General features: G+C 40.5%; 1 protein-coding gene across 1 annotated transcript; it reads left to right on the forward strand.

Moving 5' to 3' along the window:
* Positions 1-2,952: 2,952 nt before the first annotated feature.
* LOC118385976 (short transient receptor potential channel 7-like) lies at positions 2,953-13,957 on the forward strand. The gene is made up of 12 exons (XM_035773268.2): positions 2,953-3,689; positions 8,314-9,076; positions 9,900-10,082; positions 10,467-10,631; positions 10,763-10,979; positions 11,161-11,403; positions 11,874-12,138; positions 12,285-12,480; positions 12,781-13,002; positions 13,102-13,188; positions 13,299-13,374; positions 13,511-13,957. The coding sequence occupies exons 1-12, from the start codon at positions 3,298-3,300 to the stop codon at positions 13,648-13,650; spliced, it is 2,949 nt and encodes a 982-aa protein (XP_035629161.1). The 5' UTR covers positions 2,953-3,297; the 3' UTR covers positions 13,651-13,957.
* The last annotated feature ends 596 nt before the right edge of the window (positions 13,958-14,553 follow it).

The following is a 14,553-nucleotide window of genomic DNA, read 5'->3' on the forward strand; positions in this document are numbered from 1 at the left end:
AGTATTCTTTGTTTTCTTTATATATTTTGGTTAGGTCAGGGTGTGACATGGGTGATGTATGTGTTTTTCTACTGTCTTAGGGGTGTTGTATTTTTATGGGGTTGTTTTACCATCTAGGTGTTTATGTATGTCTATGGTTGCCTAGATTGGTCCTCAATTAGAGGCAGCTGTTTATCGTTGTCTCTGATTGGGAACCATATTTAGGCAGCCATCTTCTTTGGATATTTAGTGGGTTATTGTCAATGTGATGTTGCATGTTAGCACTCAGTTTTGATAGCAGTCACATTCATTTTGTTATTTTGTTTGTTTGTTTAGTGTACTTCGTGTTTTTTCGTCATTCATTAAAAGTATGTATTCACACCACGCTGCGCTTTGGCAGTCTTTTTCAAACCAAACACAAGACCTGTTAGTTTTGAATGATGTGTCTAATGTAGAGACCTGTGTTTTTGCCCAAAAAAGATTGTTTTACAATTGCAAACTGAGTGTAAAGCAGATAATATGCTTGCAGTTTTGCAGACTTGGTCTGAAGATTTGGTACATGAGTTAATGGTTTCACTGAGCGTGCCTCAAGTATCACTTTTAGTGTGTAAGAGATTGTAAAAAAACTGCAAGACTAACTTAGCAGATAACTTCTTTGTTGAGGAAAAATGTACTTTTCCCTCCTAGCTATCTGAAGATGAATACACTAAATGTAAGTCGCTCTGGTTAAGAGTGTTTGCTAATGACTAAAATGTAAATTAATGGACCAACTCCGATTAAATTCCTCAGCTGCATCTGTAATGTCGCATCACTTCCACAGTAACATGATGTTAATCCTGTGGTGATGTGGTTAACTATTTTGGGACAGCTTAACCAATATCAAAGTGTGTGTGTGTGTGTGTGTGTGTGTGTGTGTGTGTGTGTGTGTGTGTGTGTGTGTGTGTGTGTGTGTGTGTGTGTGTGTGTGTGTGTGTGTGTGTGTGTGTCCTGTTCCTCTCAGACAGGCAGAAACAGCATTATAAACAGTGATGTGATTATTGGTCCATGTGAAGCTGGAACACTCTGCTTTTTGTGTATTCTGTGGGAGTTCAGTTATATTGTCCTTGGATACTCAAAGACAATCTTTAATAGAGTCAATAAAACATTTTGGGAAACTTCAACACATTTTCTATGAAGGTAAGAGTAAACGTTACCCCTATATCTACATCTAACCGATAGATGATACATGTGTATTATGCAGCTTACGTCATTTGAACTATCGGACATTCTGCATCTATCCATGTTTACAGCATGTAGGTCTATACCACGGGTTGCAAAGCTACCGGTAATGTAACAAAGTTAGCAGAATCTTCTGTAATTTTGATAATTAACAATTAATGGCAATCTATGGTAATTTTACATTTGAATCATTTATTTTTTAAAGTATTCATATGTGTTTGTTATCTGTGTCCATTTTGTCCATGTGTTTCTAGTGGATAGATCATATGGTTGAAGAGAACTGCCTGATTAATGAAAACATATTCTAATCAACAATGGCATTTTTTTTCAATTAAGTCTACAACTCTTCCAACTATTTACTTGTTCCCCAACCGCCACAGGTTTGGCGCCAAAATACTGAGAACAAAGACATTAAAAAAAAATAATAATAATAATATTGACAGTCAAATAAATAAGTCTATAGAAAATATATAAATTCTATTTCATGCTTACTCTCATATAAAACACTAATGATATTCACTAAGTTGATGGTTTATATTTAAGATGTTTTACAGCTTCGTCATTCTATTTTATATTTTATACATTTGACAAGGCCACACAAAGGACTAGAGATAATTACAGACACCTGTGATAATCTGAAGTACCCGAAAGGGCCAGCCTACCTACATGTACAAAATAACTTGACTAACCTGTACCACCGCACATTGACTCGGTGCAGGTACCCCCTGTATATAGCCTCATTGTTGTTTTTATTTGACTATATTTACTTTAGTTTATTTAGTAAATATTTTCTTAACTCTCATGAACTGCATTGTCGTTAAGGGCTGGTAAGTAAGCATTTCACTGTAAGGTCTACTACACCTGTTGTATGTGGAGCATGTGACTAATACAATTTGATTTGATGTCTTGTGATAAATTACATAAAATCCTTAAAAGTTACCAAAATTCTGGCAGTTTACGGGTTCCCTTTACAACCCTACCTATACCACCACTACACATTATACATGTTCATATGGACCAGAGATCTAATATTCAGTATGTTAAGTAGCCTTCATTTATGTTATGATACTTTGTCTCGTTAAAACATATCATTTTCACTCTAATTTTGTGGAAATTGACTTCCTGGAGCAGCACTGTCTGTGACAGAGGTGTTCCTCCAGTAATCGAAGCCATTAATCCTGACATCTAATTGGTCATGCAAGGCCATTGATTAGGCTAAACCAGAGGGTCCCATAATAACCTGGACTCTGCTGTTGATCTGTTTTTTTCCCCAGCACATTCTGTACTTCATCTTTTCTTTGTCATCTTAAATGCTTTTTTATTCATTTCAGCTGCATATGCAACGCATATAGGCACATCTTTTGTATTCTAATCTAATCCACTGAAAATAATTAGATGAATGGGTGCAAGCAAGATTGCATACACATTATGATTTGTTATGAATTCTCACAAAATCAGGGCCCAACCACACATAATTAAAGTTAATAAAACCTTCAGCCACAAAATCGTTCAATCTTCAATGCAGAAAAGAGGAAGCTGAGGGCCAAATTAGTTATGTTTTCTGGCAAAGACAAAATTGTTTTAGCTTGGATGGTGTGCAGTCACATTAGATTAGCATAATGTGCAACATGCTGCACTACAGAACAGCCCTGTTTGCGCCTTTGAAGTGGATCAAAGCCCCACAACAGGATGTTGGGATTTAATAGACAGCCCCAATTCATCAGAGAAGATTTGGCAGTTCACAGGCGGCAATTAGTGCACCTGACATGTTATATATGGGTACCTACTCCACTACAGATCACACAGGAGTTTAGTTCATGTCAAGCATTTCAGAGAAAAGTTGAAAACTCGTTTTGATTAGGCTACCACTGGTTGACAGACAAAAAGGTCCCAATTGAATTGGATTACAGCCTACTCCATATTTAGGCGTATATCAGTTGCAGAGAGAGAACGAGAGAGAGAGATTTTATGTTGTCAATTTATTGCGACTGCTCAAGAGTGTTTTATGGGTAACTATTTGGTCAATCTTTCTATTCAGAACCACTAGAAGACTGTTGAAACTGGACGAGAGGTAAAGACACCTGGAGCCATACACTCGTGATGAGGGCAGCAGCGCTTTCCTCCCCACCAAATAGAGACTGTCATGAGAGCGCATCTGAGCAGTGGGAGGTTGATCCTCAACCATTACCATCCACTGTCGTCGATGACACCCAGTTTTTTAATCCCCCAATTTTAACCCGATGTATGACTCTGCCAGATGCTTTGTACAGACGACGACAGAATCCGAGAGGAGAGTGGTATGATAACACGGTGTACAGTGACGCCAACCATCACGACCAACAAATCGTCTCGATGAATACATATGAGGACCACAACGGTGCATATCAGTCTCAAGTAAAAGAAATCCCTTGGAATTCAGATGTCGGGCTGCACGATTTCAACAGCCAGTGGGATCATTCTGAGTACGATCACAGCAACTCACCTCAGAAAACGTAAGTGCGACACTTGTTGGGCGATACCGTAAATAACCACCATAATAATATCAGGACATGTTATCATATTACCGAGAGTGGTGTATGTTGAGCCAGTTTTTACATTCAACATCACTACATCAAGGCAGTGGTGCAGTGGTGCCTGGTGAAGTGGGTATACTCTAATTTAGCCGAAAATGTCCCAAACGGTCCGCTCAGCGAAGGAAATAGGCCCTGTGTGAAAAATGAAATGACAAACAAGTGACATACACTCTGAATTACCTACAATTATAATTCCCATATTTTGTCGTTCATAGTCAGGCCAACCCAAGCTGTACTGTGTGCAAGTAGGCCAATAGTAGGTCTACTACTGAATGATAAATAAGTCTGTCACCTGAGTCAGAAATTCAAAGGTTTCTGATTTTTCTTTTATTATTCAGGTTTTTGCTCAAACCTCTTAAGGACCCACCCCGTTTTCTTTCAATTTTCGCCTAAAATGACGTCACCAAATCTAACTAGCTGTGGCTCTGTCCCTGAAGCAAGGATGTGCATTTTCTTGATACCATTTGAAAGGAAACAGTTTGTGGAAATGTGAAAATAATGTAGGAGAATATAACACACTAGATATGGTAAAAGATAATACAAAGAAAAAAAACAACCGTTCGTTTTGTTTTTGTTTTTAACCATCATCTTTGAAATGTAAGAGAAAGGCCATAATGTATTATTCAAGCCCAGGTGGAATCTAGACTTTGGCCACGAGATTGCAGCAATTTGTGCAAAGTTTTAAACTGATGCAATGAACCATTGCATTTCTGTTCAAAATTGTGTATAAAGACTGCCCAAATGTGCCTAATTTGTTTATTAATAGCTTTATGTTCAAAATTGTGCACTATCCTCAAACAATAAAATGGTATTATTTCACTGTAATAGCTACTGTGAATTGTACAGTTCAGTTAGATTAACAAGAATTTAAACTTTCTGACAATATCAGATATGTCTATGTCCTTGGAAATTCTTGTTACTTACGACCTCATGCTAATCACATTAGCCTACATTAGCTCAACTGTCCCGTGGATGGTACAACGATACCAATTATTTTAATGTCACTTTTTTTTAAATGCATTTTTCCAAAACAACGCTTAAACCACAATGCTTACTCAGTGCTTCATCAGAAGATCACTCTTGATATCTGGAAAAAATCTAAGACATTTTGATTTTTCAGTGTAGTTAACCTTCAATTCATGTGCACAGGCACCTAGCACTGTTGTCAGTTAGCAGTGTTTCTGTAGTACAGGAGATGGAGTTTGCAAAACAGATGGCCAATGGATTAACGCAAATAATCATGATATCATTCTGCCTGGTAGGCATAGAGTATCATTAGTATGGCAATATTTTTCCTGTCTGTTAATTGTTTGAAACCTGGACGTTTTACTTCATATTATCTTGCTTCAAAGTTCCCTATAGCCAAAATCCCACCATAGAAACGTGTCGGCAATTATTTTTATAAAGACTTCCTCATACGTTCACATAGACTTCTTATACATTCTCCTGTTTTTGTTGGTTTTCTTTCAACTTTCGTTCGTTGTCATTTCATAGTCATATTAGCAACTCACGATGGTGGTTGCATCTTTAGATCTTCCCTCTTTCAAAATTTCTAACTGATATTTCAATCTCTGTCCTTGAAACCGCTTTGCGCAGTTCTCATTTTAGAACAGTTTTTTTTTGGAAACATAACATTATTGAAAACAGCTTGTCCAAAAAAAGTAGTGAATTTACCCAGTGTCAGGGATTCTTGAAAGATGGGGAAAATCTCAACTCTTTTAGTACACATTTTCTTTTTATTGACAACATTTAAAATATATATTTTCAAAGACCAAAGTATCAGCTATCAGATCATCTAAAATAACAACCTAATTATTTTAAGTTTCTTGAAATGTAACTTAATAACTGGATTTATGCAAACTCCGTAAGACACCTTAAATGGTGTATTGAGAAATATTTTAAGTCAGACAGGGCTATTCCAAGAAACTACATTATTCATTGTCGCTCGTTTTTGGAATTTTAAACACTTGAGAGTTTGAAATAGACAAGAGCATTGACAGACATAGAGCCGCCATCTTGTCTATTTCAAATCTTCTCTCATTGATTGAGAAAGGTGGGTGTCCACAGCAAAGTGCTGAATTACATGGTGACACTCGTCTCGATCAATGAGAAGATTTGTACCCATTGTATTACTTCATGGAGCAAAACATTTATTTAATAACGGAGCATTTTCTAAATTCAAATGAACCCCTTGGAACTAGACATTGAAGTTTAGAAGATGGTTGTCTTCCAAGTCGGAAGTGAGGAAGTATGACCAAGTAAAGGTTGGTCGAAAATTCTGTGCTCTGCTTTACACTACCTACTGTGTAACTATCAGAACTCAGGATAAGACCCAGATGCAGATCATTTGAATCATAGAAGTTTATTTACAATGCAGGGGGCAGACAAACAGGTCAAGGGCAGGCAGAGGTCGGTAATCCAGGGCAGAGTCTGTAAGGTGCAGAATGGCAGGCAGACTCAGAGCAGGCAGAATGGTCAAAACCGGAAGAACTAGAAAACAGGGACTAAAGCGAAAATGAATATAGAAAAACATGCTGGTAGGCTTGATGAGACAAGGCAAACAGAGAACACAGGTATAAATGCACAGGGGATAATGGGGAAAAAAATGGTGTAGCTACCCCTGTACTCCAGGTTGGCTCAGTGGAGAAGTCACGTAGATTTTTTCTATAGGTCAAATCAAAGGAACAAGCTTGCCTTTTATAATGTGCAAAATGTACACAATACACACCAATCTCAAAAGTAAAATAATGGAATTAAGAAATATTAGGATGAGCAATGTCAGAGTCAGGAGTGTGTGTGTGTGTGTGTGATGGGATGTATAGACAATATGGACAGTATATGGATAGAATGTGCAGTATATCTGAAGAATAGTATATGTACAGCAATAGTTAAATAGGATAGACCTTGACGAATACAGAATATACATATGAAGTGGGTAAAACAATATGTAAACATCATTATAGTGACCGGTGTTCCATCACTATGCACTGTACATAGGACTGCAGCCTCTGAGGTGCATGGTAGAGTAACTGGGTGGTAGCCAGCTAATGACAGTGACTACATTTCAGGGCAGGGTACTGGGCGGAGGCTGGCTGGCTGGGCGGAGGCTGGTGACTGTTTAAAAGTCTGATGGCCTAGATAGAAGTTGTTTTTCAGTCTCGCAGTCCCAGCTTTGATTCACCTGTACTGACGTCATCTTCTGGATGGTAGCGGGGTGAACCGGCCGTGGCTCGGGTGTGTCACGTTCGTCATAACGATGAGACCAAGGCGCAGCATGAGATGAATACATTCTTCTTTTATTAAAATGAAGCACACTTAAACAAAACAAACGTGATGCTATAAACACGAGTGCTGGCATGCAACTACACACAGACAATAACCCACAAAACCAAAATGGAAAAATGGCAACCTAAATAGGATTCCCAATCAGAGACAATGATAAACAGCAGCCTCTGATTGGGAACCAATTCAGGCCACCATAGACCTACATTTACCTAGACAAACCAAAACCCCATAGATGTACAAAAAACCCTAGACAAGACTAAAACACACATACCACCCTCGTCACACCCTGACCTATAAAAAAATAAAAATAAGATAACTAAGGTCAGGGCATGACAGGGTGGCTGAGGTCCTAGATGATATTCTTGGCCTTCCTGTAACACCGGATGCTGTTGATGTCCTGCAGGGTAGGCAGTATGCCCCGGTGATGCATTGGGCAGACCTCACCACCCTCTGGAGAGCCCTGCGGTTGCGGTCGGTGCAGTTGCCGTACCAGCCCGACAGGATGCTCTCATTGGTGCATCTGTAAACGTTTGTCAGGGTCTTAGGGGCTAAATCTAATTTCTTTAGCCTCCTGAGGTTGAAGAGGTGCTGTTATACCTTCTTCACCACACTGTCTGTGTGGGTTGACCATGGTATAACCATAGATTCCTGAAAAATAATTTATAAATCCGTCTTAAGTTTAGTACAACTGTCTTCCTACACCTGTCTTACTACATTATTTATGAGATACTACATTATTTATGGGTAGGCCTGCTATGATATGACATTCCTATTATGTCTAACACTCCCATTTTGAGTATTTGTAAACAAACATAATATAACCAAATGTGTAAAACTACTGTATCCTGTTGATGCAAGCTCATGGACCTTGCATCACCATCAGTAACTTAAGTATATGTCTTGCTTAGCTAGTACTGTAGGCCCACACACAGCAAACCCCTGGCTGTCAAATAAAGCCATCATTCAACAGATGCAGATCACACCTATCTCCATAGAGACACACCTGTCATCCAATGGCTTAGTAAAAAAAATCTGTGGAGACAGATAAGAATGTTGTGTATTATACATGCTGAAATTACATACTCATGCCATTGTAGTTAACAAAAAACTATTAAAGCACTCCCGACTATCATTTGGAAAAGTGTAAATAAACATCTGCACTGAATGTTGTTTTCTTCAGCTTACTCTTCTCTTCAGTTCCTGTCCACTTCCTTGTAGTCTGAATAGTGTTTTTTTGTCACCGCCTTTCTCCATCCAGAGTTGAGAACATGCACCGTAGAAAAACGACTGTGCGAGAGAAGGGCCGTCGGCAGGCTATCCGTGGGCCTGCTTACATGTTCAGTGAGCGGGGCACCAGTCTCACTTCAGAGGAGGAGCGCTTCCTAGATGCTGCTGAGTATGGGAACATCCCAGTGGTGCGTAAGATGCTGGAGGAGTCCAAGACCCTCAACGTCAACTGTGTGGACTACATGGGCCAGAATGCACTGCAGTTGGCTGTGGGTAATGAGCACTTGGAGGTGACAGAGCTGCTGCTGAAGAAGGAGGGGCTGGCGCGTGTGGGGGATGGTCTACTCTTTGCCATCAGTAAGGGCTATGTGCGCATCGTAGAGGCTATCCTGGCCCACCCTGCATTCGGAGGTGGGCTGCGCCTAACCCTAAGCCCCCTGGAGCAGGAGCTAAGAGATGATGACTTTTATGCTTACGATGAAGACGGTACACGTTTTTCCCATGACGTGACCCCGGTCATCTTGGCTGCACACTGCCAGGAGTATGAGATAGTGCACACTCTGTTGATGAAGGGAGCACGCATCGAGAAACCCCATGATTACTTTTGTAAATGTAATGAGTGTCATGACAAGCAGTGCCGTGACTCGTTCAGCCACTCCCGCTCCAGGATGAATGCCTATAAAGGGCTAGCCAGCGCTGCCTACCTCTCCCTGTCTAGTGAGGACCCTGTATTCACAGCTCTGGAGCTCAGCAACGAGCTGGCTCGCCTCGCCAACATCGAGACTGAGTTCAAGGTGAGAAAAACACAAAGACCAAGCTTGAGGGTGAAGGAAAGGGTTTACTTTTCACCCATGTAATGTATTGGCTTGCTTTCTCTCACACATGCTCTCCCCCCTCTTACTCATTTTGCAATATTTAAAAGCTTTGTGCAGATATTTTTGTGAAAGCTCTAGAGCTGACTTTTGTCTTTTGATTACTCACAGAAATGATTAATTGGGAAGAGATCAAATCAGCTAGTCCATGTACAGCATACTTCACCAAATGACACACTCTAATATTATTGGAACCCGCTGTGAGAAAATGAAGATTGGTCCCAATCTCAAATCGGTCATTGACCGGTTAGAAATAATCGCAACGTTAATTTATACTGATTATAGACCTCTCCAAAAAGTTTAGGTGGAGGTTTAACATAGATGGGTATAAACACAGACACACACACACACACAAGGACACACACTGTATTTCCTCTGTCTGAGGAACACCCACAGAAAGACGTACAAATGCATGCATACACAGTTTATGCACATTATAAAGAACCATGTGTGACCAACACAAACAGTGTCATGCAAACTCACACCCACACACCCTGCCTGAATGAGATACGAAAATATACACTGCCTTTGTCAGTGCAGAAAAGGTCTGTGGTTTTCCAGGTTTCTATTGGAATATTTTACATGTAGAGCAAAAAGTGAGAGACTTGACATTAACAATTCACCAAAAGGTGTGACCCCTGGGGTTTGCCTCATTTTAAATCATTCTCACATCTCTTTTCCTCTCCTTTTCTTTCTCTCCCTATCCTTCTCCCTTTCTCTCTCTCGCTCTCTACTCTCTGTGTAGAATGACTACAGGAAGCTGTCCATGCAGTGTAAAGACTTTGTGGTGGGAGTGCTTGACTTATGCAGAGACACGGAGGAGGTGGAGGCCATTTTGAATGGGGATGTGGACCAAGCTCTGCCCAGTGATCACAGTCGACCCTGCCTCATCCGGGTCAAACTGGCCATTAAGTACGAGGTCAAAAAGGTTAGCTGAACCACTCAACCTTAATCTGAAATCAAACATGCTATTTTAAATGTTTCCTAACTCTGGTGTTTGTCTTTGTACATCTCTGTTATTGTGTATAGCGTGATTTAATAGTCTTAAATTTGAATAGCAATCAGTCTCAAGAGCACAATGAGAAAGACACATTTGATTATGTTCTCCCAATCTTCACGTCCCCTATAAAGGGTTTATTTAAGAGGCAATCTGGAATGGGATATAAATTAAATACGTGTTTTACAGCTGTTTCACATCCAACAATGGATTCTACAACACAATAATATGCAAGGTATGACAAAGCAGTCACCCTTGGCCTATGGTTATCAATGTTGTAGTATGTCATAGTTATTTTTCATCATGTCTCTGTAGTTTGTGGCCCATCCTAACTGCCAGCAGCAGCTTTTGACCCTGTGGTATGAGAACCTAGCTGGACTTAGGCAGCAGTCTGTTGGGGTCAAATGCTGGACAGTCCTGGGAGTGGCGATCGGCCTTCCTTTCCTCGCCATCGCATACTGGGTCATGCCCTGCAGTAAGGTACACACAATCCCCTTTCTATTGTGTTCTTAGAATCACTCATTAACACTTTTGTGTTATTAAAAATAGTGATATGTTTATATCATGAGGTTGATGGTTGCCATTTATACGGTTGATTTCCTCTATATCAGTTGGGTCAGATTCTCCGCAGTCCCTTCATGAAGTTTGTGGCCCATGCTGTGTCATTCACGATCTTCCTTGGACTACTGGTAATCAATGCCTCGGACCGCTTCGAAGGGGTCAAGAACCTTCCCAATGAGACAATAACAGACCACCCTCATCAGGTGTTCAGGGTCAAAACCAGTCAGTTCTCCTGGACTGAGATGCTCATCATGAATTGGGTGCTTGGTAATTTATTCTGGTTTTCAAACAGCTGCTTTTGTGGGAGAGACTTTATTATCTAGTCTATTCATATATCTTTGTACCTGTCTCTTCACCATGAATAAAATCTTAAAGTATTCAAATCATACCACTCGTATGCTCAAAACAGAGAGCTTTTGCACCTACTGAAAAGCACTCTCTTCATTAGGGATGATCTGGTCGGAGTGTAAGGAGATCTGGGCTGATGGGCCTAGGGAGTACATCATGCACCTGTGGAACGTGCTAGACTTTGGCATGCTGTCCATCTTCGTGGCATCCTTCACAGCTCGGCTCATGGCCTTCCTGAGGGCGTCTGAGGCCCAGCTGTATGTGGACATGTATGTGCCCAACATGCCCAACATAGACCTGAGCAACGCCTCACTGCCACCAAATGTAGCATACTACACCCATGGTCAGTGACACTTAGAGAATGATAATAACAATGCTTAATCTCTGGTCATTCTTTTGAAAAAGCGGTGATTAAAAAAAGTTATGGAAAAAGAGGACTGCAACCTATGATATGAAAATTCAAGGACTTGGTACTATGAGGTTCTATCTGCAAAATATGGAGTTTTGAAATTAGTATTTTTCAAGTCCCAGATCTCAGAACTGTTTTGTGATGTCTTCCTCTTTCATGCCTAAATAAATATATCACCTTGCATACAATTATTTTTGATTGACATACGCAGTGTTGTGTGATCAGACTGCAGGTAGAACCTTATATAGCGCCAAGATAAAAAGGTGTTTGCACAGATGTTTCTAGAGTCTCCCATGTGAAGTACCACCTAATGAGCAATTCCATGTGAATAACACATTTTTTATCGAAATGTCATAGAACCTGAGTCAGTTTAACAGCAACCTCTCTCTCTCTCTCTCTCTCAGCCAGGAACAGGTGGTTACCCTCCGACCCTCAGCTGATCTCCGAGGGTTTGTACTCCATTGCGGTGGTGCTCAGTTTCTCCCGCATTGCCTACATCTTGCCTGCCAATGAGAGCTTCGGCCCACTTCAAATCTCCCTCGGCCGGACGGTCAAGGACATCTTCAAGTTCATGGTCATCTTCATAATGGTCTTCCTAGCTTTCATGATTGGCATGTTCAATCTATATTCCTATTACCTTGGTGCCAAGTACAACCCCGCCTTCACCACGTAAGTGCCCTCCTACATGTTCCTGTAAATTAAGTGCTTTAAGTAGAGATGTATGTATGTCTATGTATTCATTTGTGTGTTATTTATTCATGTCCGTGTGTGTGCGTTTGCACGCGTGTGTTTTGTTTGATTATGTGTGTTCACAGGGTGGAGGAGAGCTTTAAGACTCTATTTTGGTCCATCTTCGGCTTGTCCGAGGTTATCTCTGTGGTCTTGAAGTATGACCATAAGTTCATAGAGAACATTGGTTATGTTCTCTTTGGCGTCTACAATGTAACCATGGTAATCGTACTGCTCAACATGCTGATTGCAATGATCAATCACTCCTATCAAGAGATTGAGGTGAGACTAGGAACCAATAGGCCATAAATACCACAAGGGAATTCACAGGAGATATATTGTCAATAATCAATGATTTGAGGTCAGAGTGGAATTATGTCAATTTACGGTATGGGTGAGTTGTTATACTGTTATGTTCATGTTGTATTCATGTACCATTTTGTGAGTACACTGTTGTGAGCAGTTATGATAAAATAATCAGACCATAATAGATTAATTGTATGATTGTGCTCCAAACTGAGTCATTGTCCCTCACCTATCACTACTCTCCATTTATATCATGGCCTGTCTCAATCTCAACAGGAGGATGCTGATGTGGAGTGGAAGTTTGCCCGTGCCAAACTCTGGCTATCCTACTTTGACGAGGGGCGTACTTTGCCCCCACCATTTAACCTGGTTCCCAGCCCCAAGTCTTTCTACTACCTAGCTCTGCGCACAAGGGCTTGTCTGGTGAGGCTGTGCAAGGCCAAAGCTCGTCACCATGACAACCAGCGTGAGACAGCCATGATCAATTTGCGATTTAAGGTCAGAAGTTGGCTTTTAGGGAGAGGCTGTAGCCAGTTATATATCTTCCTCTTTAATTAATGACATTTTAATGGGTGTGTGGTTTCTGTTCCATTTCAGCTTAATCAGTACAGACCTCAAACCAGGACACCAGGGCAGGATGACTTCACCATTAGAAAACCCATCAAACATCCTACTCGATACCAGGTACTTCCTTCATACAGATCAATTTGATCCATTAGCAAGCACGATATTCAGACATGCTACATTCTGAACTGTTGTCTCTAAAGTTCTGATTCTCCCTACTTTCTTGAAAGAAACTGATGAAGAGGCTCATTAAGAGATATGTGCTAAAGGCTCAGGTTGACAGTGAAAATGACGAAATCAACGAAGGTGAGAATGATTCCTATCAATTTATGTAAGATCTCAAAGCTGTTGTGGAATACTCTTCATTCTTACAGCTGCAAGGCTGTGACATGGAGTTGTAAGTGGATTGAGCGATCAATAACCTGTGGTGCATGCCTTGCAGGTGAGCTGAAGGAGATCAAGCAGGACATCTCCAGCCTGCGATATGAGCTCCTGGAGGAGAAGTCTCAGGCCACAGAGGAACTAGCTGACTTGATCCAACAGCTTGGTGACAAGCTTAGCAAGAATGCCAAGAAACCCTGATGGGAATTGAGGGGTGTTCTCTGTATAAGAACTTTGTATAAAACCTTCAAACTTAGATCCATAGTGTGTTGTTAAATTCTGGGATTGCACTCCACTTTGAGATGTAGTGTAGGCTCGCTGTAGTTGTGTTCCTCTATATAAAAATATATATATATATTCACATTAAATCATTCTGCCTGTAAAGTAGTAGGATAACCTTGGCGGAATGCTGATGAATGTGTGTAGACAAGAGTATTTTACATTTGTAAAAAAAAATGTTTGTATTGAAATATTTAGACATTTTTAAATAAAATTATTATTGAGTAGGCCTGCCTGTATTATTGATGCTATTGCAGCACACTCCTGGATCTACAGTTGCACTCAGCTCAAGGTTGGGGTAAGTGGGATGTGTGAAATTTACTCCCTAGCTAGCTTTTTCTTTTAGCGCTGACTGGTAAGATCCTTTAGGAGGGCGGCTACATGTGCTAGCAGGACAGGTAGGTTCGAGAATCTGTGTGCGTCGAATCAGGAGTAAGTGATACTTGCTATAAAATAAGCAGCATGATGTCCTTTATCAGTAAACATGAATTAGGAAATTCAAATGAATGATGAAGAAGGCAAGCGAATATATCTTCCAGCAGCCCAAACTGACCGTTGCAAACAATACACAAATTTATCTACAATCTCCCAAGAGAAATGTCATCCTGAAAATAACTTTATTAAAGGAGCAATAGTACTGGACTCAACTTGCCATACTCCAGATCTAGTAAATCTGTCTTTCAACAATATATTGGTCTAATAAGACAAAGCACAAGTGAGGATCAACATGTAGATCTAGATCGCCAGCTTATAGTCCTAAAAACCTGAATGAAGTTACCTCTAGTTCCTTCAGCAATTCCTTAGGGGAAAATGAATGGGGAATGA

This window comes from Oncorhynchus keta, chromosome 11 (assembly GCF_023373465.1).
Source record: "Oncorhynchus keta strain PuntledgeMale-10-30-2019 chromosome 11, Oket_V2, whole genome shotgun sequence".
Classification (NCBI taxonomy): Eukaryota; Metazoa; Chordata; class Actinopteri; order Salmoniformes; family Salmonidae; genus Oncorhynchus; species Oncorhynchus keta.